This window comes from Bicyclus anynana, chromosome Z, assembly GCF_947172395.1.
Source record: "Bicyclus anynana chromosome Z, ilBicAnyn1.1, whole genome shotgun sequence".
Classification (NCBI taxonomy): Eukaryota; Metazoa; Arthropoda; class Insecta; order Lepidoptera; family Nymphalidae; genus Bicyclus; species Bicyclus anynana.
The window spans coordinates 10,881,288-10,906,422 of NC_069110.1; the positions used below are offsets into that span (position 1 = coordinate 10,881,288).

General features: G+C 37.0%; 1 protein-coding gene across 4 annotated transcripts in view; it reads left to right on the forward strand.

The window, feature by feature from the left end:
• LOC112045859 (glucose transporter type 1) overlaps positions 1-25,135 on the forward strand; it is a 38,892-nt gene that overhangs the window by 9,125 nt on the left and 4,632 nt on the right. Inside the window, exons 2-16 of one of the 4 annotated variants that reach the window (XM_052890614.1) lie at positions 379-439; positions 2,396-2,500; positions 4,635-4,731; positions 10,715-10,880; positions 11,830-11,967; positions 14,455-14,550; positions 15,410-15,570; positions 15,664-15,788; positions 16,376-16,546; positions 17,141-17,277; positions 17,966-18,124; positions 19,230-19,442; positions 21,577-21,780; positions 22,007-22,146; positions 23,005-23,120. In XM_052890614.1, the coding sequence (XP_052746574.1) occupies positions 2,413-2,500; positions 4,635-4,731; positions 10,715-10,880; positions 11,830-11,967; positions 14,455-14,550; positions 15,410-15,570; positions 15,664-15,788; positions 16,376-16,546; positions 17,141-17,277; positions 17,966-18,124; positions 19,230-19,442; positions 21,577-21,780; positions 22,007-22,146; positions 23,005-23,120 (2,011 nt within the window). In that variant the 5' untranslated portion in view covers positions 379-439; positions 2,396-2,412. Of the gene's footprint in view, positions 1-378; positions 440-2,395; positions 2,501-4,634; positions 4,732-10,714; positions 10,881-11,829; positions 11,968-14,454; positions 14,551-15,409; positions 15,571-15,663; positions 15,789-16,375; positions 16,547-17,140; positions 17,278-17,965; positions 18,125-19,229; positions 19,443-21,555; positions 21,781-22,006; positions 22,147-23,004; positions 23,121-25,135 lie in introns of those variants that run through there. The other 3 variants (XM_024082216.2, XM_024082218.2, XM_024082221.2) reach the window with 3 other exon arrangements.

Genomic DNA, 25,135 nt, shown 5'->3' on the forward strand with positions numbered 1-25,135 from the left:
TCCGATTCCGGAGGATGTGGGTTCGAATCTAGTCCGGGACATGCACCTCCTACTTTTCAGTTGTGTGCATTTTAAGAAATTAAATATTACGTGTCTCAAACGATGGAGGAAAAACATTGTGAAGGAACCTGCATACCTGAGAAATTTCTTAATTCTCTACTTGTGTGAAGTCTTCCAATTGAGCCGGTGGACTAAGGCCTACCCCCTCTCATTCTGAGAGGAGAGAATTCTCGTGCTCAACAGTGAGCCATTTATGCGTTGTTAATGAAATAATTGTAAATATGTCCCCCGGATCCTGGACTATGAAAAATTATGACCCTATAAGACCCTACCCTAGCAAACGAGGCAAGCATTAACTGTAATGTTTCTTTGTTACAGGAACAATGTCGTCGATTAGACTGCTATCGGTCGTAGTCAAATGACAATAACTAGAATAAAGGTAAATCCTCAAAGTTTTTATATCATTTGAGAAATGCGAACTAAGTTTTCTTTTTATTTCTTCACTGCGATCACACCTGATGAGTGCTGATGTAGTCTAAGACAGAAGCGAGCTTCTTGGAAGAGGCACAGATTTTACCTATTCTACTTATGTTGAACTAGCGGACGCCCGCGACTTCGTCCGCCCTTAGACCCCCTTAATCCGGCCCTTTCGCAAAATCGGTTCTTAGTAGATACTTACTAACTATAAACTACGTCCCAGCCAAATTTCAGCTTTGTAGCGGTTGAAGGAAAAAACATCGTGAGGAAACCTGCATACCTGAGAATTTTCTTAATTCTCGTGTGTAAAATTAGCCAATCCGCATTGGGCCCGCGTGGTGGACTAAGGCTTACCCCTCTCATTCTGAGAGGAGACTTGAGCTCAGCAGTGAGCTGAATATGAGCTGATAATGATGATGAATAAAATTAAAATAAATTAAAACTTATTTACTTTATGTATTATTTTGACGACCTCTCTAGCGCATTGGTGGCGATGTGAATCTCAGCAGAGATCCTGGGTTCGATTCCCAGCTCAATTTAGGATTTTATGTTTTATTTTAAGTCTGGTGGCTAGTTACCTAAACCGGTACAGACGTTCCGCCAAACGTATTTACCTTGTACATATGTATTCTGTGGTTGCGGGACAATGCAGCGTAGAAACCGTCAGAGGGGTGGGTAGACCAAACTTGTGCCTCTTCCTAGTAAGCCTGCTTCCATCTTAGACTGTATCATTAACCATATCAGGTGAGAAAACAGTCAAGGGCTAACTGTCATTGGATAAAAAATTAAAAACAATTGTAAAGAACGATTAAAACAGCAATAAACGCTTTTATTTATTTACTAGCGGACCCGGTCAAGTTTCACTTCACTTGCACTTCATCTCCACCCCCAGCCCCACTCTACCCTACCCTACTCCTACCCTACTCCTACCCTACCTCTACCCTACCCCTATCATACGTCTTCACTATTCCTACCTGGGAGTGTATTTGTAATTTTTATACACAAACATTTCCCTAGCAATAACGAATATTTAAAACCATCCAAACTCACTCATACTCATCCAAATTGCACCACTTTGAATGATTGGTTTTATGTTTACGTTTTGCTAGTGATGACCTATGGTTCTGAGATTTGGTCGTTAACTATGGGCCTCAGAAGAAGACTCAGAGTCACACAAAGGGCGATGGAACGAACTATGTTTGGAGTATCTCTGTGTGATTGAATCAGAAATGAGGAGATCCGCTAAAGAACACAAGTTATCGACATAGCTCAACGTGTCGCGAAGACGAAGTGGCAATGGGCGGGCCACATAGTTCGAAGAGCCGATGGACTAGTTAAATTACGATGGACGTTGGGGTTCCAAGGTGCTGGATCGGCGACCACGCACTAGATAACGCAGTGTTGATCGACCCCCCACCACGTGGACTAACGACATCTAGCGAGTCGCAGGAAGTCATTGTATGACTTTGGAAGTCCCTACAAAAGGCCTATTTCCTGCAGTGGACGTCCATCGGCTGATGTGATGATGACGATACACTTCGAAGGTGCATTTTTAGTTATATAGATATACTATCATTATCAAACCATATACGGCTCACTGCCGAGCTTGAGGCCAATAGTCCACCACGCTGGCCCAATGCGGATTGGCAGACTTCACAAACGCAGAGAATTAAGAAAATTCTCTATGTATGCAGGTTTCCTCACGATGTTTTTCCTTCACCGTTTGAGACACGTGATATTTAATTTCTTAAAAATATAGAGCCGTGACAGCCCAGTGGATATGAAATCTGCCTACGATTCCGGAGGGGTGTGGGTTCGAATCCGGTCTGGGGCTTGCATCTCCAACTTTTCAGTTGTGTGCATTTTAAGAAATTAAATAGATATACTATATATTTATTTCCTTGTTTATTATATCCAGCAGTGTCGGGAGCGCTCATGAGACAGTCGTGCCATCGTCTGCTCGAGCACCAACAGGCCGGCGGGGACGAACCCCCGCTTTACTCACCCGTAGATCAAATTTCAGGTATTTTTCACCCCCTCAACCTAAAAAGCGAAATGCTACAGGTTTTTTTTTAATTTTATATATGAATATGAATAATATTTCTTACGTTGTATTTTTTATGCCGTTTATAAACACATAATGTTAATAATTGAGTTAAGTGTGGGCTGTGATGGCAATAGGGTATGTTGATAAAAGATTATCACAGAAACACGGCGTATCGACTAATTATCATGAGAAATCGTTGACCTCTATTAAATATGAGGTCGGAGTGAGTATTGCATACAATACAATGCTTCAATGATTATCGGGTTGTTGTCAATAATGATTATTATAATTAAATCATAATTGTCTTTACTCTAGAAACATACATATTGGTGTTATCCCCATGGTCTTCTAGCGAAAATTAATTAGCGGACAAACAAACAACATAAGCAACAACATACATTAGACTTTAAAAGAAAGTAGCTTTTGTATAAGGCCTCATTCGCACGAGAGTTAAAAAAGCGATGCGGGCGTAGAGCATAGTATGAAGTTGAATCTTCATTTATTCAAAGATTTATTTCAAACGCCCAAAATTTAAAAAACAACACTGCTTGATAAAAGTACGTTGGGTGTTAAAAATGCTGCCGTGTGAACATAATTATATGTATTATATTATAATATACATTTGTTGTATTACAATGTTTTTAACGTCCGTTAAAAAAACTCTCGTGGGAAGCGAGGGGTTAGTCGTTAATAAGAGAATAAAATTACTTGACTTTTTTCAGCAAGGAATAGAAAGAGAGAAAGGTATTTAATTTAATTTAAAGTTAATATGTAGCATATGCTCTATACGTACCTATGTATAGGTCACATAGTATTGAGCGTTGGTTATAGAATAAAAAACAACTAGAAAAGAAAAAGTAACCAAAGAGAAATAGACCGTGTATGTATCTTTACATCGCATGCTACGAGTACATCTAAAGGAGATAGAGGTTGCCATGATTGGTTTTACATTTGTGGCACAGTGTCTTAGAAAAGAATATCGACCCCGAAAGTGGTCCCTCAGTGTCTAAACAAATAAATCGTAAAATATTCTCAAAATTAAGATATCTGCCATTAACATAAAAATCCAATTAAATTACGTTTAGAGGATACAAATAAATCTGTTGTTTTTTTTAATTCCGCAATATTTTTATTAGATTAAATGTAATATAAATAGGCGATTAAATGTAATATAACAAAATTTCTTTTAATCTAAATTTCTCAGTTTTACTTAGATCGTCTTACACTGCTATTGTTCCTTATATTTTTTTATAAAATATCTATTTAAATATATTTGACCTACTTATGTCCAACATGTCGAATTTTAATGTTACACTTACTGAACATGTATCTACATTGATAACTAAGTAAAAGTAAGTGTTATACTCTTATAAAATATTTTGATTTTTAATAAGTCTACGTACCTAACCATAGTACACAAATCATTCCTTTATACATTCCTATGTACCTATGTATAAATTTTGTTTGTTAAAACTCTATAAATAATTAGAGTTCCATTAGTATTGGTCATTGGTGCTAATTAGCAGTACGGTGGCGGCATTTATTGGTTCGATTTTATACAGATTTAGAGAAAACAGTTAATAATAAACTTGAATTACTTACGAGTAGGTACATTTACCCCCGAGTTATGTTTCGTATCTTAGAACCTATAAGACTTAACGATTTTAAATTGACTATTTTATTGCTCACCGTTCATAGGCGAAGCGAGGAAGCAAGTTAGCAACTTGAGTAATATTTAAGATGGTCTTAATAATTAATTAACTTTTCAGTACTCAGCAAGAAGCGACTGCGAAGCTGCAAGTTGCGCGTAAATATTCTATCACTGACCGATCTCTTTAAAATGTAAACTACTTTCGGAATTTCAGAAGGAAGTTTCATCTTTCCAATGAGAGACTTATCTCTATATCGAGTCACTATCCGACTATCATGTGTTCGGCTACATGTAATACGCAGGCCGTTTATCTAAATGTGTAGGTAAGCTCGGATAGTAAAAGGTTTGCTTAATACTTGATATGGTACAGTCATGAATAAAAGTTGGTTATGGACGCAATACAGTGGGCAATACAAAAGAGAGGAAATGAAAGAGAATAAACAAGGAGTTTTGATACAGCGGTACCTGATCATGTGGGCCGGGAGGCCGGCGGCAAGCTGACACGATATGCGCCGGCGGAGGAGGACGAGGCGACTCTCAGGGAACTTCTGCTTAGGTACGTGTGACCCTAGAGACATGTCGAAAAACATTAGCTTTCCGCCTTTTCTATTGGCTTGAATGCATTGCCGATTCATGAATATCTTTGTGTCGATGTTTCTATACATTTTTCACCTTGGCTTAGCATCCCAAATATCTTATATAACAGATATGACTATGATGCAAATCGCGGTACCTGATTCATCACCCGATCCCCCTTACTTCATGACATCGGACCATATACCTCACCGTACTGTAAACATTAGTTTCAATGGCCATAAACTACTATCAATGCTATGCCACAGAGCGAGCACAGCGCCCTCCCTGACACTTCAGTCCATTTTACTGACACCTCTGGATACATATACATATTGTATATATATTTATATTATAATACTTTTGCGTACAATAAAATGCTTGCATGTGTGTAAACGTAATGTGTTTTTGGATAGATTTTGTAATTTATACTTTTAGTTTAAACTAAATATACTTAACATACCTACTTAGTGAACTAAGGGACTCATTTTATTATTGACTAGGTCAAAGTAGATACTAATAATTGAGTAGTATTTTACTATGTTTATACCAAATACATACATAAAGGACTTTTTGCAATGCATATTAATTATACGCTATTTTATAATTGTAATCCGGTAATCATAGATAGGAATAACCCTTGGAAGTTTAAAACGCTAAAAATGACGCACTAGGGATATTCTTTACATTCTGCAAGTAGTCCATTTTTGGGCCTGAAACACTAGAATAAAGTACAGTGCCACAATTCTGTCCGGGTGGCCATAATTGGAACTAACAATAGGAATAACGAATGGCGATCACCATTTTGCAAAAATATTAAATGGCCGACAATAGCGGCACCGTCACCAGAACAATTAAGTTTGTGGCTATACTATACGAGTATCTTCTACATGAAATCTTCTGCCACCCTACAAAAATGTAATTATGGTCTAAGATCCGGCATTAGAAATATATACCCTCATCTTTTAGTTATTAGTAATCTATATATATATAAAAGAAAGTCGAGTTTGTTACAACACTTATAACTTACACTAAGATGTATTCTGCTATTTTCCGCCAAAAATAGCAGAATACATCTTAAAAACAATGAAAACTTGATGAAAAAATAATTATGATAGATGAATAATTTTCCATAAATGTTACTTTGTTTAGTACCTGTCAAATATTTGTTGTCCATCCTGTCAAATACTGTTTATGTAATGATTATACGTGCGTTCAGAAATACTGACAAATGATTAACACTTACGCGTGCGTTCAGGGTAGGGGTATTTTAGTGTTAGGGGTAGGGTAGGGGTAGGGTAGGGGTAGGGTAGGGGTAGGGTAGGGGTAGGGTAGGGGTAGGGTAGGGGTAGGGTAGGGGTAGGGTAGGGGTAGGGTAGGGGTAGGGTAGGGGTAGGGTAGGGGTAGGGTAGGGGTAGGGTAGGGGTAGGGTAGGGGTAGGGTAGGGGTAGGGTAGGGGTAGGGTAGGGGTAGGATAGGGGTAGGGTAGGGGTAGGGTAGGGGTAGGGTAGGGGTAGGGTAGGGGTAGGGTAGGGGTAGGGTAGGGGTAGGGTAGGGGTAGGGTAGGGGTAGGGTAGGGGTAGGGTAGGGGTAGGGTAGGGGTAGGGTAGGGGTAGGGTAGGGGTAGGAGTAGGGTAGTGTAGGGTAGGTATAGGGAAAGAGTGCACATAAGTCAAAGCGAAGCTTGACCGGGTCCGCTAGTAAGAAATAAATGATAGATAATATTCGCAGTGACACATTGCAAATAGGTTGCTTGGTTAAATTGCGGCCAGATACATTTATCATACAAAATGTAGGAAACCATACATAAAACCTAATGCATCAAATGAGCTTTTGTTTCACATGGTATACGACTAAATAATGAATGAGGGTATTTATATAATATTAATTAACTTTTTATAACGGCCACAATTTTTCTAAACACCTATGTGCAAAGAGTCAATGTGAATATTTTCTATTGAGTATTTGTTATCCCAAATAAATAACATATGAGGGTATATATTCCTTATGCCGAATCTCGTACTATTAGTTACTCCTTCGGTTAAAAGTCATATGGTTAAATGGAATACGAAAAAACAAATATCTAAATAGGTATAAGATTAATTTTTCACCGATGAAAAAAACAAATGAGTTTCTCAATACTATTCTTTAGTCTGCAAACAAACTTGGAAGCTGTGACTGACAAACCTTAGCATTCCGATACTATACCCAATAATAATTAAATGAACCTCTACGAATAAACATTAACCTTTTCAAAGTAATCCATTACAACTAAGATAAACTGCATCATAACTTAACATTAGGTGAGATCGCAGTCAAGGGCTAACTTGCAACTAAATCAATAAAAAAACTGTAGAAAATACGAAAACTTTACCAAAAACAATACATCAAAAATGCGTCGGAAAGTTACATAACCAGACCAGCTCTGTTGACCAGAGCTCTGAGGGACCGATGCCGAACTTTAAATTGGGCCTCTTCTGTGAAACTATCTCCGTATTGTATGAAAGCAATAAAAATTCAAGCTACTCACCTAAGCATTAAAATACATTGAATTTTGACTGGTTTAGCTGGGTCGATGTGACCGCACGGTACCAGTTAAGGGTTAATATTAATATCACATTAATATTGTTTGGTATTTCATCAAATATTATCTGTAGCTTAAAGACATGTTCATTTACAAATTAATATCAATCTCTAGCCACATAACACATTGATAGCAGTTCAGGTTCAGGGTCAAGAATATAATCTTATCATATGGACAATGAGTTCTTCTTTGTTATCGAAGAATAAAGAAATTATTATTCTATATTGGTGTAATATTAAATTATTGGCGTTAACAGCATTTAAAAATTATATGAATGTAAGTAAGTTACTTTGTTTACTGTTTCTGTTACTTAAATTATTGTTAAAAGGTTTATTTCTGCTTTCTGTTTGTCACATTCCATAAGTTCTCCTATTCTTAACTTTCTTAAAGAAAGCCCTAACTCTAGAAATGTATGACGAATACTTTAGTTTTCCTAGAGGGAAATTGATGAAAACTGGCTGACATTCTACTTTTTTTATAATAAAAAATAAAAAATTAATAATTCAAGCACTTGCTGGGTTAATAAGTGTACAGTTATGTCCAAGGGCAAAAAAAAACGATTGAAGTCGAAATAAGAGTCGTGACTTCGTGTTTTCGATTAGTTATGCAATTAATCAACAAAAAAATTCTTAGATTGCAAGTGCGATAATTAATTGTTAAAGAACGACTTTTTAATTAGTTGTGCAATTAATCAACATTTTTTTCTTACATTGCTTTGCTAGTGCAATAATTGTTAAAGGAGCAGACATCAAAGCTTAGAGTTTCTTGCAATGGTTGCAACGAAGTGAATTGTCTAGCTACTGGAAGACGAATATCTTATAACTTATAAAAAAATTTCATGATACCCCGTAAAAATATAACAATATACTTGTATAATTTGAAGGTCTGGACTCTTGAAATCTACCCCATCGCCAAAGCACCACAGCCTAAACTCCATACTTGCTCTGCCATGCCATGAAGCTACGTATTGGGTCAATTTTCCATTGCCTTTTTCAGAAGGATTGTTTCTACGGTGATCTGTTAGACCAGACCATCGATTCTCAAAGTGATCCAGGTGGACCCCCAGGGGTCTGCGGAAGACTCGGCGGGGGTCTACGTAGACGTGACATAAAAGTTCACGATTCGTAAGCGGGTGTCTACGAAAATTTATCTGGTCTCATACCGAATGAGGAGTTTTTTAAATAAAATAATTGTGAATTGATTGCTTACTTAAGTAGTGAGTAGATTTCAAAAATTAAAGTTGGATGAAATAATTTTTTTGCCTGAACAATTTTATTGACTTGTTGTCATCCACACACAATCAATTAATTAGGTAATCAACTTAGTTATTAATTCTCATTATATTTTTAGTAACTGTTATTTCGTGGTGCCTTGATTAAACTGCAACAAAAAATCCATCTAATCACATTTTTTGTCGAGTTTTAGATAGGAATTTAGCAGGGGTCCACCATAACCAGTTACATTAGGAAGTGGTCTATGAGAAAAAAAGTTTGGGAACATCTGGACTAGACTGATGATGACTGATTGTAATATAAATTAAATTTAGCTAATGGACTTGTTTTTGCATCGTAATATTTAACACGTTGACGTTTTTTTTTTTTTTTTAAAAAAGAATATTTGCCATATTTTTTTTTAAATATGACCAATATTCCCATTACCCTCCAACTAGTCGGGAAAGACTGTATTAGGAGTGGGTACGACAATAGACCAACGGGGCGGGGATCGAACCACCACCCCTCGGTGATGAGTCCGACCGCTCTTACCGTTGAGCTATTGAGGCGTTTGATGGATGACCACATATCATTAGCATCTACCATGTTCAGAAAAAGCCTGTATAATATGTGCAACGATGACAATTATGTCATCAAATAATTTTAGATGATCATATTGAACTTTATTTTCCTAATGACACGATATTGATATTGATGACTTTTGATCTAAACGAACTATCTATCATATTAATTCAAAGAATATTTAAAACTACTTTACCCCCTTTCTTATAATATTCTTGAAGCGTCCGTGGCGATAATTATTTGTTTATAATGAGCCTGCAAGCTCTTGATCAATTATTGTTATCAAATTGGCGCGTATTGTGAATAGTGGCACGCAACGCATACTTGCACGATATTTGAAAGTCCCTGGATATAGGGTGGACGCCTTGGTTGGCCTTCGTTTTCATGTACTTCCTCTTTTATTTACCATGGTATTTCAGCTATATTAAAAATATAAACATGTTCCTCGCTCGCATATTAATTAGAGCAGAAAAATAATATCAATGTAAAGATACTTTGTATATCATTAGAAACACCTCGATCCTCGATGACCTCAACAGAGTTTCTCAACTGGTAAAAAGAGCAAGACAAAAGTAATGTGTAATACTCATGTACCTCTCTATATATTTATTGTTGAAAACTCTTCACTCTTCAAAATTGTAGACGGATACGTAGGACATACTCAAATTGCTTAGAGTAGCTCCAATTGTGAGATGTAATCCTGTCAAGTCATGAAAGTCGCTGGATTCAGGCGCCTCAGGGCAGTAGTGGCCCTACAAGGGAGTGACACTCCCATTTTTTTAATTTTAACCACTTGACTCCTAAATGGACGACCGGTCGCCCATCGTATCCGTTACGTGACATGTAAAAAAATATAAAGTAAACTTAGGGCAATAGGCGAGCACAGTATCATGCTCCGCGCGATAGAGGAATATAAAGATTTTTTTAAATGGCTCACAACGCTAGATTAAAACTGCATTCCCTGACTGTTGGCTTCTTCAACGCAGACGAGCTTTTCGATAAAATACTCGCGGGCAGCGAATGGTTAAAGTGTTTAATCTTTACTGCTTTTTTTATTTACATTTCATTTTTAAATATTTAAAAGAGTTCATGACCTGAAATCAGACCTCCGACTAACCGGAGGTCTGATTTTTGAGATTCTCATGTGCTCAAACAACCACCACCAACCAGCGGTCAAAGCTCCAGAGTGAATATTAAATATTCTAAGTTTTCTATTGAGCTCATAAACTTATTACCATGTGGAAGTTTGTATAGATAAAGGAAAACAAGGTACCAGGTATAGTCAAATAGAGTATGTAGGAGTATAGATATTCGATTTTGGAAAGACGGTTTAACTGGATTTGGACTGATGGGAAGCAATGATATAAGGTCTAGGTTTGAACGGGCTTACATAGAAGATGCCTACTCACTCTTGCCTCTAAGGTGAACAAATCAAAAGTGTTAGGAAATACATGAGCTGGAAAGGCATCCCACATCTTCGCTGTCCTTATTGGCCAATGTAAAAGCGATCATTACAACCAACGGCAAGCCGTCTCACCGCTACAAATAGTTTAACAAGATATTGCGATTTGGTATTATTCTCTTGGCAGCCTCCAAAGACAGGTGGGCGTGATGAGTATGAATCTATCCGCCAAGTTGGACGATCTGCAGCGGGGCGACCGGCAACTAGAAACGACGGTCGCGCTCTGCGAGATCCGCTCTCAACTACAAGAACTTACCAAGAGCGTCGAGTCATGCCAAAGTGAAGTCTCCGAGGTCAGTATTCTTCACAGATAACTATAATTATTATCTTATTTCAACGGTCCACTACAGTAAAAGATCTCCCACTACACAGCTGGAATATGGGATGGTGGACCTAATATTAAACTCTTTTAAAAATTAAGGTTACACTCCTTAAACGTTTATATCAGATGTTATATTTAAATTTGTGATAATTAATGAGCTGAACTGACGTACGCCTTAACGTACTCTCTCAAACATCCCCACATCACGCTAAGATTTTTTACAGAATATTTCTTTAAAAAATCTCAGCATTTCATAGCTTGGCCCAAAACTCAAACCCAGGAGATTTAGCCCTCATCGAGGCCAGTACAACGTCATATAGCACTTGCGTGCGAGGAGACCTCGGAGTCGGTGTAGTGAGCGCATGATTATATGTCCATACAAGGAATACTAAAGACACGATAGCTGAGTTTCGACTACCTTCCTGCGATGGAACAACCTATGCTCGGAGTATCTCTATGCCAAAGTTACTGACATAGCTCAAAGCTGAAGTGGCATTGGGGGGGCACAGAGTTTGAAGATCTGATGAACGTTGGGGTTCCAAAGTGCTGGAATGACGACCCTCCACTAAAAAGCAGTGTTGGTCGACCCCTCACCAGGTTGACTGACGATATCAAGCGAATCGCAAGATGTCATTATCGAGCGGCAGGATAGTGGTGTTTGAAAATCAGTACAAAGGCCTATATCCTGCAGTGGACGTCCATCAGCTAATGTAATGAAGTTGAAGAGTTTGTTTGTTTGTTTGCTTTCTTGAACGCGCTAATCTCAGAAAAAGCTGGTCTGATTTGAAAATTTATTTCAGTCTTAGATAGCCCATTCCGGACTATCAGGGAAGGCTATATATATCCCCGTATTCCTACAGGGACGGGAACCACGCGGCGTCAGCTAGTACTTAATATAATAAAGTTTATTTTGTACACAGGTCAAACGTGATATGGTCGCCATCAAACAGGAGTTGGATACAGTGCAGCAGGTGAAGGAGGAGATTGAAGAACTGCGGGAATACGTGGACAGACTTGAAGAGCACTCGCAGAGGCGAAAGCTTAGGTTGCTTGAGCAGGTGAGTCACCGGCAAAAATTATATTTCAAATTATCAAAACAAACAGTCTTCGGTGTTTTTATGACCCAAAAGATTAGCTTTGTCATCCAGAAAAGTAATTGTGACGGCCTCCGTGGCGCTGTGGAATGCGCGGTGGATTTACAAGACGGAGGTCCTTGGTTCGATCCCCGGCTGAACCGATTGAGATTTTCTTAACTGGTCCAGGTCTGGCTGGTCGGAGAAATTTAGCGTTCCGGTACGATTTCGTGTAGAAACCGAAATGGTTGTGAATTGTGGATCCTATGCCTAACAAGTTAGCCCGCATAAATCTTAGATTGCAACATCAGTTGACTGCAATCTCACATGATGGTATGTGAGATTGCAGTCTAGAGCTAACTTGTAAAGAATAAAAAAAAATAGTGCCAGCACGTTGGGTACCTGCCTGGTACTGGTATTTTTTTTTAATCTATAGTTATAATAAATCTGTAGAGAGGTCAAGGAGTTAGAGTAGGGGTAGGGTAGGGTAAGGTTAGGGTAGGGTAGGGATAGGGTAGGGGTAAGGTAGGAATAGTTTAAAGTTTACATAGACTTTCACGCGGACATAGTCGCGGTCATACGCTAGTAAATAAATATACTTATACCCAAATAAACATACTAATTTCTAACGTATGTCATAGATATTTTACATAATTCACATAATAATGTGTATCCACCAATGTCGAATTCTTTTTTGTAATCTGGCTTTGAAATACGAGAATCATTATTTTAAATCGTACACTGTGAAACGAGTGGCGTTCCAGTGGAATTCCTATATCATTATTATATGACAATTCCTCGTCTCAGTGTATAATAAGTGGTTAAAAAATAATGCTAGTATCTAATTTTTTTTAATTCTGTATTGCGATGAAAGCAATTCGAAGAAAATGTAGAACTCTGCTAGCACAAATGCAATTTAATTAGCGGTTCTATATCTTTTGTATTCTTTATGAGAATCTTTATTTTATAACGAATATGAAAATAACGCTGTGGGTACCATATTATCTACTATCTTTTGTTTGCGACTTGGTCGGCGTGCATCATAACAAAAAATAATAATAAATGTTTTAATGAAACCTTTACAATGGTAAGTGTGAGGTTATTAATGTAATAATGTAGCGAGGCGGGATAGTGAGCTTCTCGGATATAGTTATTTCAGAAATTGTTATTCTTATATCACTCCATGAAGGCGAGACCTATCCAATAAAAAAAAAGCAGGAACGCTTCTTTGGTCACCTGAAAAACGTCCTAAAAAGTCAAAGGTGGTAAAGCGTGCCTTCAATAGCTGGGTCATGCCCTTACTCATGTACGCGCTGGCGTCGTACCGGATGCATCATCCCGTTCATCTATAATGAGGTTGTACCTCCCACGCAAGTGTGGAGGACGTGGCTTCTTGGACGCCAAAAACCTTCATTATCGTGAGTGTGCAATCTCAGACATCATTAATTTCTCAAAGTGAATGTATGTATCAGGATATCGTTGCAGTGGACAAGGGTCTTACTCCGCTATCCCCTGGCAAAGAGAACTGGCACAAGCCTTTAGTAATTAGTAACTCAGATCGTGTGGCGATATGGAAGAGCAAGGACGATTCTACAAGGCCCTTACTGGGATGGATGTAGATCCAATAACATCTGTATCTTGGTTGCAATTTGATGACCTGTGGTGACCGGTGGTGAAAACCCGGGGTTTTGTCCGTGTAGTTATGAACAAAGTTATAAAAACGAGATGTCGAGCGTGTCATCGTCCTGGGGAGTCTCTCAGGCATATTGTATCCGGGTGTTCTCATCTTGCTAACGGCGAATACTTGCACAAACAACATAATCAAATAGCCAAGATAATCCTCCAACAGCTTGCTCTCCAGTATGGCCTTATTGATTTCGAGATTCTTTACTATAGGTACGACCCAGCATCAGTCCTTGAAAATAGCAGTGCATTGCTCTACTAGGACCGAACGATTATCACTGACAGCTGTATTGTTGGCTATAGGCCTGATATAGTGCTGGTTGATCGATCAGTGCGCCGTGCAATAATTGTTGATATTACTGTTCCACACGACGATAATCTGGTCAACGCTGTAAAGGAAAAAGTATTAAAATACTTGGACCTTGCGCAGGAGATAACCGCCATGTGGAATGTTGAGTCAACTTATTGTTCCTATAGTCGTCTCATTTAATGATCTTATAGCAAAAAGTTTCGACCAATACCTTATGAAGCTTTTGCTTAACTGTTGCTAGTCGAGTACAGTAGGCGGTCATTCTTAAGAAAACTCGTAATATGAAAAGGTTTAATAGGTTTTTGCGTTATATTTTGTATTTTATTTACATTAAAAGCAAAATATGGACAAATAAAAAAATGAGAAATAAAAAAGTGTTAAAAAAAGCTATTAAAGCCCTAGCTAGCCCTATCAAAATCTTTTACAAATGTTCTTTTTTTTCTTATTTTCCCAATTATTATTATTATTTTTAATTTCAGGGGCTTACATTCTTCCTGTCCTACGCCATTTTGGCCGCTGTACTCGGAATGCTGCAATTTGGTTACAACACTGGTGTCATCAACGCTCCTGGCAGAGTGAGATAAATAACTAATTTATAAGCTATTATAATTATTATGCCAGCGTTTTTGCCCTCATAGAATTTTTGTATTAACGAGGTAAAGACGTCTACTCTCTAGAATTGAAGGCATACCAAAACTTATTGAGGTGAATTAATATTAATTTTCTTAGATATTCAATATATCCTCCATTTAGCATTCACAAAGTTATACATTTACCAAACCTATGTTCGCGGCTAGAGCCACGTACACCAGCATGAAAAAAACGTAGTCAATCCTTTTCCCTATAGTCAATACTTAATACTAATATTCATTCACAATAAAAAATCCATACATTTGCACGGAAGTGTCTATTCTCGAGTCGCATACATTTCGTCACGTTTTACCGAACCGATGACTCCATTGCTATTTACTCGTAGATCGCAGAATTATGAGCTACGCAGTATGCTACGTGCGTAGCATTTAGGTGCAGTGCTACATTTGTACTAAAACTAATCGATTCCCAGAAACTATTTTCTACTTGGAGTCTACATGTATTACAAAAAATATATCAAAATAGAAACAACTTAAAAATTAGTGGTTATAGTGGAATCGTTATGATGAAATTAATGAGATGCTTATTTAGATTTATTGAGATACTTCAACATTTATTGTCACTACTAGCCAATGTAACTTTACAATTTGCAAATAAATAAATTGCATTGAATTGAATTAGATTTAACTAGACTTGCGGCAGGTAATCCCTGCAATCCCTTTTTTTCTTCGCATTATTGCTTTTCTAATGAAACTAATTTGTGGCACATCGGTTGGAGGTTTTCAAAGAGTAAGGTAATAGAGATAATTTTTGTATTTTATATATTGAAAATTTTGCGTGCAGAACATCGAGAACTTCATGAAAGACGTGTACAAAGATCGTTACGGGATAGATATCCATGAAGACACCGTGAATCAACTATATTCGATAGCAGTGAGCATTTTTGCAATTGGAGGTATGCTTGGTGGCTTCTCCGGTGGAATGATCGCGAACCGATTTGGCAGGTATAGTTATTGTAATTAAAAACAAAAGTTGTCACTGCCGAACTTTAGAGACATACCTACCTACTATCTACTCCTCTACTAAATTATTTTTAGGAAGGGAGGTCTATTGCTCAACAACATCCTTGGAATTAGCGGCGCGAGTCTGATGGGCTTCACCAAAATATCACACTGCTACGAGATGCTCTTCTTCGGTAGATTCATCATCGGTGTCAATTGCGGTAACGTATACAATATCTATCTCATGCATGTCCAGATTCAAAGATTATGTGTACATAGATATTTACTTGAAACACAAAGCGAAGAAAAAATATTAAAAGTTGTAAACTTAACTGTCTAATTAAGATTAATAAATATTTCGTATTTGATACGCCACGCTAAACAGAGATCTCCATCATCTCCACTACTAAAATAATTCCAATAAACAAATTAAAGTTTTCTGTTCATCAAAATACTAGGACTTGATTTTGTTTCACACAAGTTAAAGCTTAACAATTATCAGGTGTATATAACAAAAGCTTTGCCCGGTACTGACCATGCTGGGCATGCGAGTTGCATGACCTAGATTTTTCGGTGTCGACCGGTGTCGACGCTGCCCGACACCAGCCTCTTCCATTTAATAATCTAGCCAGTGGAAATGTGTATACCGCCATCCGTCGGCTGCTCATGCAGGTGAGGTTAGCAGTTGGGGAAACTGACTGATACTAGCCTCTCCCTTAAACCTCAGCTCAAGTAGCTCGTGCAGTGCAGTAGACGTCTATCGGCTGATATGGTGATGATAATATAATACTAGTAATTGATTTTGTAGGTCTAAACACTTCGCTTGTACCAATGTACATATCGGAGATCGCGCCGCTGAACCTGCGCGGAGGCCTGGGCACTGTGAACCAACTCGCTGTCACGGTCGGATTGCTGCTCTCCCAGGTTCTTGGCATCGAACAAATCTTTGGCACTGATGAAGGATGGCCCATATTGCTTGGTAATACTTATTTATCATGATATTAATCTTTAGAATCTGTCTATTCATATTATACAACAAAGTCCTTCGCTGTGTCGGTCTGTCTGTTCACGATAAACTCAAATAAATACTACTGAACGAATTTTCATGCGATGTTTATTAATAGATAGAGTGATGATACCAAATATGATTTTTAAGATATTGTGTAAATTGGTTGCAAAACTGTAATAATTGTTTGAAGAAACGGTCAAGCCGCTTGGGAGCTTTTATAGAAAACGATCCCTTTCCCTAAAAATTTAATCATTAACAAAAACATGTACTGATGGAATAATTGGCAGAATATCTCTTTTATTGATCTACAATCAAGTCCGCGATGGCATATACATAAATCACTATATCCATTTTATCTGAATCTCACTGGTGGTACGAAGTTCACCGGGTCAGCTATAATATAACATAAGCATTTCAAAGTCGTTAAACCTAAATTAAACTAAATACATGTAGGAAGAATGTGTTATGTAACCCTGACAAGAGGAGTATAAAAAGTATATAAATCCCTCGAAAATATGTTTTCAAAGATTTTAATGATCTAATTTATAAAAATTACCTTCCTAGGTTTAGCCATATGCCCCGCAATTCTGCAGCTGTTACTCCTGCCAGCATGTCCCGAGTCGCCCCGTTATTTGCTGATCACTCGTCAGTGGGAAGAAGAAGCTCGACGAGCCTTACGGCGGTTACGGGCCAGCAACCAGGTATTTAGTTTTTTTTCGTTTTTCCTACTAAACTTTATTAAAAATAATCTTTACTAAATTGGTGTTTGTGAATAGAATGAAGTCATATGACGAGAATTATATTTTATTTCTATTTTATTGCTGTTCGTTAGTCTCGCTAAAACTCGAGAGCGGCTGAATGGATTTATCTTATCTTGGTCTTGAAATGTTCGTGGAGGTGTAGGGAAAGTTTAAATGGTGAGAAAAATTACAATGATTGCTGGAAAAACCATAAAAACAACCCTTTTCTATTTCCCATACAAACGGTTAAGGGGTAGGCGTAGGGTAGGGTAGGATTAAGGTAGGGGTAGGGTAGGGTAGGAGTAGAGTAGTGTAGAGTAGGGATAGAGAAGAAACGCACATAAGTCAAAACGAAGCTTGACCGGGTTCACTAGTTTAATTATAATTTTTCAACAATGTTTATATGTATACTCGTAATACAAAATATAACAAAAGATACTTTACGAAAATTATGGAAAATCCAGCAGGGCATTTAAGTGTCCAAGCAATTGATCAGAGCTTCGGAGGAACCTCCTCACAAAGAGAAGCGAAAGCTTCTCAAGAAGTTGGTACAAGCTTTTTGCTACAAGGTCATTGGAACTAGTCAAAGAATAACAATTGACTAGAAAGTCCACATAGCGGTAATCTGATTTTAATTGTCATTACGAAGGTCGAGGAAGATATAGAAGAGATGCGCGCAGAAGAACGTGCTCAGCAAGCCGAGGCATCAATTTCCATGTGGGAACTCCTTTGCTCACCGACACTACGAGCGCCGCTGCTTATCGGGGTCGTTATGCAACTCTCACAACAACTGAGCGGAATCAACGCGGTAAGTTTTAATTAACAAGCTTGATATCTTTTACATTTATCGTGCTATATAGGACACACGTCAACTATAAAACACCTATGATACGAAGACAAATGAAAAATAACTATATAGTGTCTCAAAAAAATTGAAATTCAGGTTTCAGAATCAGGACTTTGACGAGTCTACTCGATGATCTACTTTAACAGTACAGTGTTACAACAGTGTTTTACATTTACGAGTATATCACAAAATGTTGTAACTGGTGCTGAATTTGTACTTTATTTCATGGTTGACCAATTGGCAGGTGGCTTATCATTACATAAACGGATAAACATGTGCATTTTAGGCCAAAACCTTTTTTTTTTCAAAACCTAATACGTCATGAGGTGTCATTTGATTCGGAATCGCATATATAGCTTTTGAAAAAAACTGAAGGGCCGCTTGTAATTCAGGATTTATTAACAATAATATTTTTTTATTCAAGTTACAAATTATAAAAGGAACACAGTGTATTTTAAACTACTGTTTGCGTTTACTATCTTATTAAAAAATAACGTCAATTTATATTCTTAAGCTTTACACACTTTTATAAATACTAAAGGAGTTCTGTATTTTACTGTCGATATTAAATAATATTTTTGTAATGCTGTATACACCTGTAAGTGGCTAGACATACCGACCACGATAATTGTATACTTTTTATTTATATGTTCTGTGTACTAGCTGTAGGTGTTTCAAATAAATGAAATAACCGTAACCGAAAACCTTGTTAGTACAAGAATATAACCAGCCCAGTAGCCCAGTGGATATGACCTCTGCCTCCGATTCCGGAGGGTATGGGTTCGAATCCGGTCCGCGGCATGCACCTCCAACTTTTCAGTTCTGTGCATTTTAAGAAATTAAATATCACGTGTCTCAAACGGTGAAGGAAAACATCGTGATGAAACCTGCATACCAGAGAATTTCCTTAATTCTCTTCTGCCAATCCGCATTGGGCCAGCGTGGTGGACTATTGGCCTAACCCCTCTAATTCTGAGAGGAGACTCGAGCTCAGCAGTGAGCCGAATATGGGTTGATAATGATGATGATGATGACAAGAATATATCGAAAAGCATTTGTATTTTAGGTTTTCTACTATTCAACATCTCTCTTCACCTCGTCTGGATTGACGGATGAATCTGCAAAGTTCGCTACTATGGGTATTGGCGCGATTATGGTGGGCATGACTCTAGTGTCGCTGCCTCTCATGGACCGCACCGGACGTCGCACTCTACATCTCTATGGCCTCGGTGGAATGTTTATCTTCTCAATTTTCATCACGATCTCTTTTCTGATAAAGGTGTGTCTTATAAATCAACATTTAATAGTGATTAATCGAACCACCAGACGTTGAGAGACAGACTTGTTCAAAACGTTAACTTGGTGGTACGCAATGGAAGATTTTGAGATTTCATCAAAACGGCCATACTCGATATGATACTTCCAATCAGAAAAACCAAATTCTCTTCATGTATTTACTTTTTTAAACTTTTCCAATAATCAATAAAAATCTATACTAATATAATAAAGCTGAAGAGTTTGTTTGGTTGAACACGCTAATCTCAGGAAGTACTGGTCCGATTTGAAAAATTCTTTCAGTGTTAAATAGCCCATTTGTCGAATAAGGCTATAGGTTATATATTATCACCGTATTCCTACGGGAACGGGAACCACACGGGTAAAACCACGCGGTGTCATGCTTACCCTGAGAATTTATTACGAACCTGTATAGGAATTTTCTATTTTGTACTATTTGTACAAAATACAGAGAGTTGAGAACCCTGTGCACGCCACTGCGTAAAGGAATGGTTCGACAAAACCCATAAAACAAGGTCAAACTTTAAGGGTATCTCTGTCTTTTATTAAATAACGAAGCTGTTGGTCATAACAGGCTTTCGGGTCATTGTTTAGATGGCGTATAAGGTTTGTTATTAGTTTTATTGGTACGTACTTTCTTGTTTTATAGATACTTTTCAATGAATACATATTTTTTAATAATTGAATGTAACTAGTAAATTTTCATTTTCGCAAATCCTACGTATTTAATAGAGAAAGTGCTTACCAACATATTCTTGTAACTTGAGCTATATAATGCTTATAATGTTTAAGCAAGTATGTTAATATATAAATTTCAATACATTTTGAAGTAAAAGAACTACAATACCTAATTTAGCAAATGAAGATTTATTTTTTACCCTAAAAAGAGTAATAAATTTTTATCATAAAAAGAGCTAAAACAACTATACCTTTCTGCTTCGAGTGTTACTTTCAAATGTATTGAAAAACGTATTATGATACAAGTGTGCAACAACCTACAATATAAAAAATAGGTCTTGCCAATAAGCCCTCATTCGCACGAGAGTTTTTTTGACGGACGTTAAAAAACCGCTCAAATACAATAAATGCATTTCCAAGTATTAAGTTCACACGACAGCGTTTTTAAAACATGTCGCTTTTCGGGCAGTGTTGCATTTTTAATTTTGGGCGTTGGAGATAGATCTTTATTTAACTTCACCTTTAATAAAACTCTCGTGCGAATGAGGGCTAAATTGATATGACTTTGATTGTCGACGTTGCGCACTTGCATCGTATATTGATGACTACAATGTAACCGTACACTGTTATTGCTTTCGCACGCTTTACCGTAAGCTCTAACCTTAACCTTTCCGATCATATTCTTGTTTGGTTCCATAATTATTTATTTTGCGCCAACAACCCTAGAATTATAATATTATAAAATATATAATAACATCAAATAAATTCTATCTCTCTTATAAAATAGTCCCTGAGACTATGAGACATTTTTAAAGCTCTTTCTTTTTTCATTGCGTCACCCCCCATATCGATGTTATATTAATTTAACATTTCATTATGCTCACATTTTATTTGCTTTTGCTTAGAGCTAGTTAGCCCCCCCCCCCCCCCCCAAATTTCGCCTTTCCTGTCTCCGAATCCGGACTCTAGTAGGAAAGCGATGAAATGAAATGGAATAAATTCTCAAATATAAATGTTAGGAACATCACTCACATAGCACCCCACACGACCTTTATTCACTAACTTACACGAGACAAGTCATTTGAACGCGATATATTCACAAGAAGCTCTTGCGCACGCGTTATATGAAACAAGAATTTCCACTCAACACTGCTCAAAAGCAGAAAGCACATATTATCACTAAAGCATATGCAATACAGCCAAGAGGTTCGACGAGTTACTTCACTCTGCTATGACAGCACTATGTAGATAAAAGCTATAGTGCATTATAACAATAACTATTGCTCTATTGATTCACGCCATAATTATGAACTATAATGACAGACCATTACTGACAAGTGTGTGATGGCATTTATGTTTGTGATTTATTTCGAAACCGGTCGGTCACGGGAAAGAACATAATTGCTATCCCCTGATAGGAGTTCTTCGGCTATGTGCAGGAAATGATCGACTGGATGAGTTACTTGTCGGTGGTGTCAACGCTGAGCTTCGTGGTGTTCTTCGCGGTGGGGCCTGGCTCCATCCCCTGGCTGATCACCGCGGAACTGTTCTCGCAGGGGCCACGCCCGAGTGCTATGGCTATTGCCGTGCTGGTGAACTGGATGGCCAACTTTGTTGTCGGAATCTGCTTTCCTAGTATGAAGGTGATTGTACTCGTAATCGTGATATACCTCATAATTACCTGTCAGTTAAAGTAATTATTATTATTATTACACTCGAGATAGCTTAGTAAACGTGAGTTTTAAAAATAAATGCATAATGGTTTAATCACATCCAATTTTAGATTTAATTTTAAATATGTCAGAATCATACGAATTCACTTAACCGAGAACTTTTTTGTAGACGATAACGTCTTTGTTTTCTTTGCAGGCTCTGTTGGACAACTATACATTCCTGCCTTTTAGCGTATTCCTTGCAATTTTTTGGATATTTACGTATAAAAAAGTTCCTGAAACAAAAAATAAGACCTTTGAAGAGATTTTGGCACTGTTCCGCAACTCGAATGGGAGGTAAGAAAATTATGAATACGCAATAATGTTTTTTTTTAATAATTTATAATTATTATTGTGCACATTTTATCGTCTTCTAATTATGATACACGTATCATGCAATACAATACATGTAAACGAACATGTACCATCGAGCTCACCATGAATTCGTCATTACCACGTATCAAGCACGCTATGCACCCCTATATCTAATTGGTAAACGACTTTGATTATGGAGCTAAGTTAAGAACACCTTTTAAGGTCTTTAGCGAAATAATAACACTTTAGAACTAAATTTCTAAAAGCAAAAAAAGTGCAAATACTTTTTTATTATTATGTAATGTAATAAAAAATTTTATTATTATGACCCTCGGGAACAGTACTTTTATTCTTATGGATTTCTTATTGTACCCCAGAGGTGAATATAACTTGATAAAATAAAGATGTTCATAATTAAACTTTATCCCCAAGGGCTTTAGAAGTGAGAACATCTACTCGAAACACATTCATATTTACGAGATAGTCAATGTTCCAATTTTAATTGAAAGATTGATTTTTATAAAACTTGAACTCCTACTTAACCGTCAAAAATTTGTTGAACAACTTATGTTTTATAATCAGTTTATGAACAAATATTTCAAATTAATGTAATTTAAAGATTTCTTTCGCATAACTAATGCATAAAAGACCACCGTGCAAACTGGCCACACTTTTCTTTTTGTGATTGTGTAAGTGCACTAAGCTCCTTAATGGGACCTCAGTGACGTCACTAGGGGATAACATGATTGTAATAGTTCTGGCCAGTTTCTTGGGGACTCACGAGTAAAGGGGGCAGTTGAAAGCGCCACTGCGCGTGATGATTAGCGGGTATGTGTCCAGGGACAGTTTCCGGGACAGCCGGCTGTATGGAAGCATGATGAATTGCGTGAACGCCTTGGAACAGCAGCTACCACCGCCCCCGCCGCCGGCCCCCGTCGACGAGAAACATGATTCACGTAAGCCTTGTTCTAAAATAGGGTATTTGACTGAACAAAAATTTAATTTTTAATTTTTTTTTTTTTTTGAGGAATACAACAACATACTCGTAGTCGTAAGCTAGCTTATCCTAATATCTATACAAATCATGCCCACGTGGAACGGTGGCAAGAATACTGGCTGCATTTGTGCGCTGGACTGTCAAGCTAATCTTTTGCGCAAATAATGGGCCTTTTGTGACCAGTGAACGCAACTACCTGCGGTGATGTAATTCGCAGATTTTTTTGGCATTGCGAGTCCCAAGCGGTCTCCACGCCAAAAGGACAAATATGTAACTCTCAGTCAGAGGTATACTTGTGCCACTTTCTGTTTTTTCTACTGCGGCTCAATGGTCTTGATTCTATCAATATTTTCACATAAAATAAGGCATTTAATCTGCGCTTAAGCACATATTAAATAAGCGCGTTTCCTATTAGACCACTTTCCATTAGGTGAGATCATAGTACATAGCGAGCTTATTTTATATATCTAAAAATATATATATATAATATTAGAAACAGTGACGCAACTGAAAACTTTAATAATAAACCAAAATTCGAAAACATTATCTTTTAATTCAAAACATATAAGTAATGGGTACTTTGTTTTGTTTAATTTATTATAATATTTATTTACCAAATTATTATGTTATCATTTATTTATTGTATTATTATTTATAATTGGCTTATTTTTACCACTTGTTTCTACTAGTAATATTTTTGTATTTAATTTACGTATCTGTCTTCTTTTAATATTTGTCGATGTTTGTTAGAGGCGCTCCGCACGTCTCGATACCGTCCAAACGTCACCCTAATGGCTCCACGGAAGATCAGCGCGGTATCCTTACGGACACTGCAATATGCTGAGTGGTGACCCTTTTAGGATCACATCATGCAAGTTGCAATGTATTTAATTTATTGTTTTTTTTTTCTCTCTTTTCTTTGTATGATGTATATTCTGAATAAACTTTTCTTTCTTTCTTTCTTTCTTTCTAATAAGTGCCAACGACTTGTAGACTACAGAATACGCTACGAGTAAGCTACGAGTATACCTATTTACATACCCACGTAATACGTGTGTTATATATAAGAATTACTGCTTTTACACTGATTTTTGTTACCTGTCAAATACCCTAACGCTTATAGCCTAATAATACATGTTGCCGTTTTAGTTTTACCTGCCTATCTACTTCCTTAAATCACATCTACAAGAAAAATTGTACGATTTTAAATATAACTATTACTATTTTCGTTCACATGCGATATATACCTACTTCACATGAGCCGTTGTACAATATATATTTATAGATATATATGTACCTACTGGGCACTCATACAAATTACCATCACCACATACATCTTGTCACGTTTGACGAAATTTATATATATGTGTTATGGTGCAAATTATAGAAGGAGATGGTCCAAAAACAACTTCGACTCGAGGTTTATATCGAAAAATAATCACGGCACGGTTGTACCTAGGTTAACTCTATAAAGAGGCTTCATTAAAATTGATTTATGTTTAGAACTTGAATTATAATTATTAAATGCATTCTTTTAAGTAGATGCCTAAGAAGAGTGATAGTCGTTAAGAATCAAAAAGATATTTTTCCAAAAAAAACACTTTAAATTATACATAGGTAAATGTACTACTGCATACGATCCTGACGCAAAAATCGTTCAAGCCGTTTTTCAGTATATACCGAGAAGTAATTGATTTTTATACCTATGAGTAAGAGATAAAACTTTACAGCTATTTCAAGAACGGACCTTCTCCTTTAATTGTTTTTATTTGATTATATTGTCTTTTTTGACTAACGTCTACATACAAGAGCCTAAAGTCTAGCTTTCTTTATTATTTCTTTGTTTCTGCAACTATTTATTAAGTGTTCTCTTATTAATAAGGTTAAGTACATACAAGTATAGGTATTTTTATATAAAAAATTATATAAAAAGTTATAGGTAAAAAAAGAATCAAGATATTTTGAAACGATTAT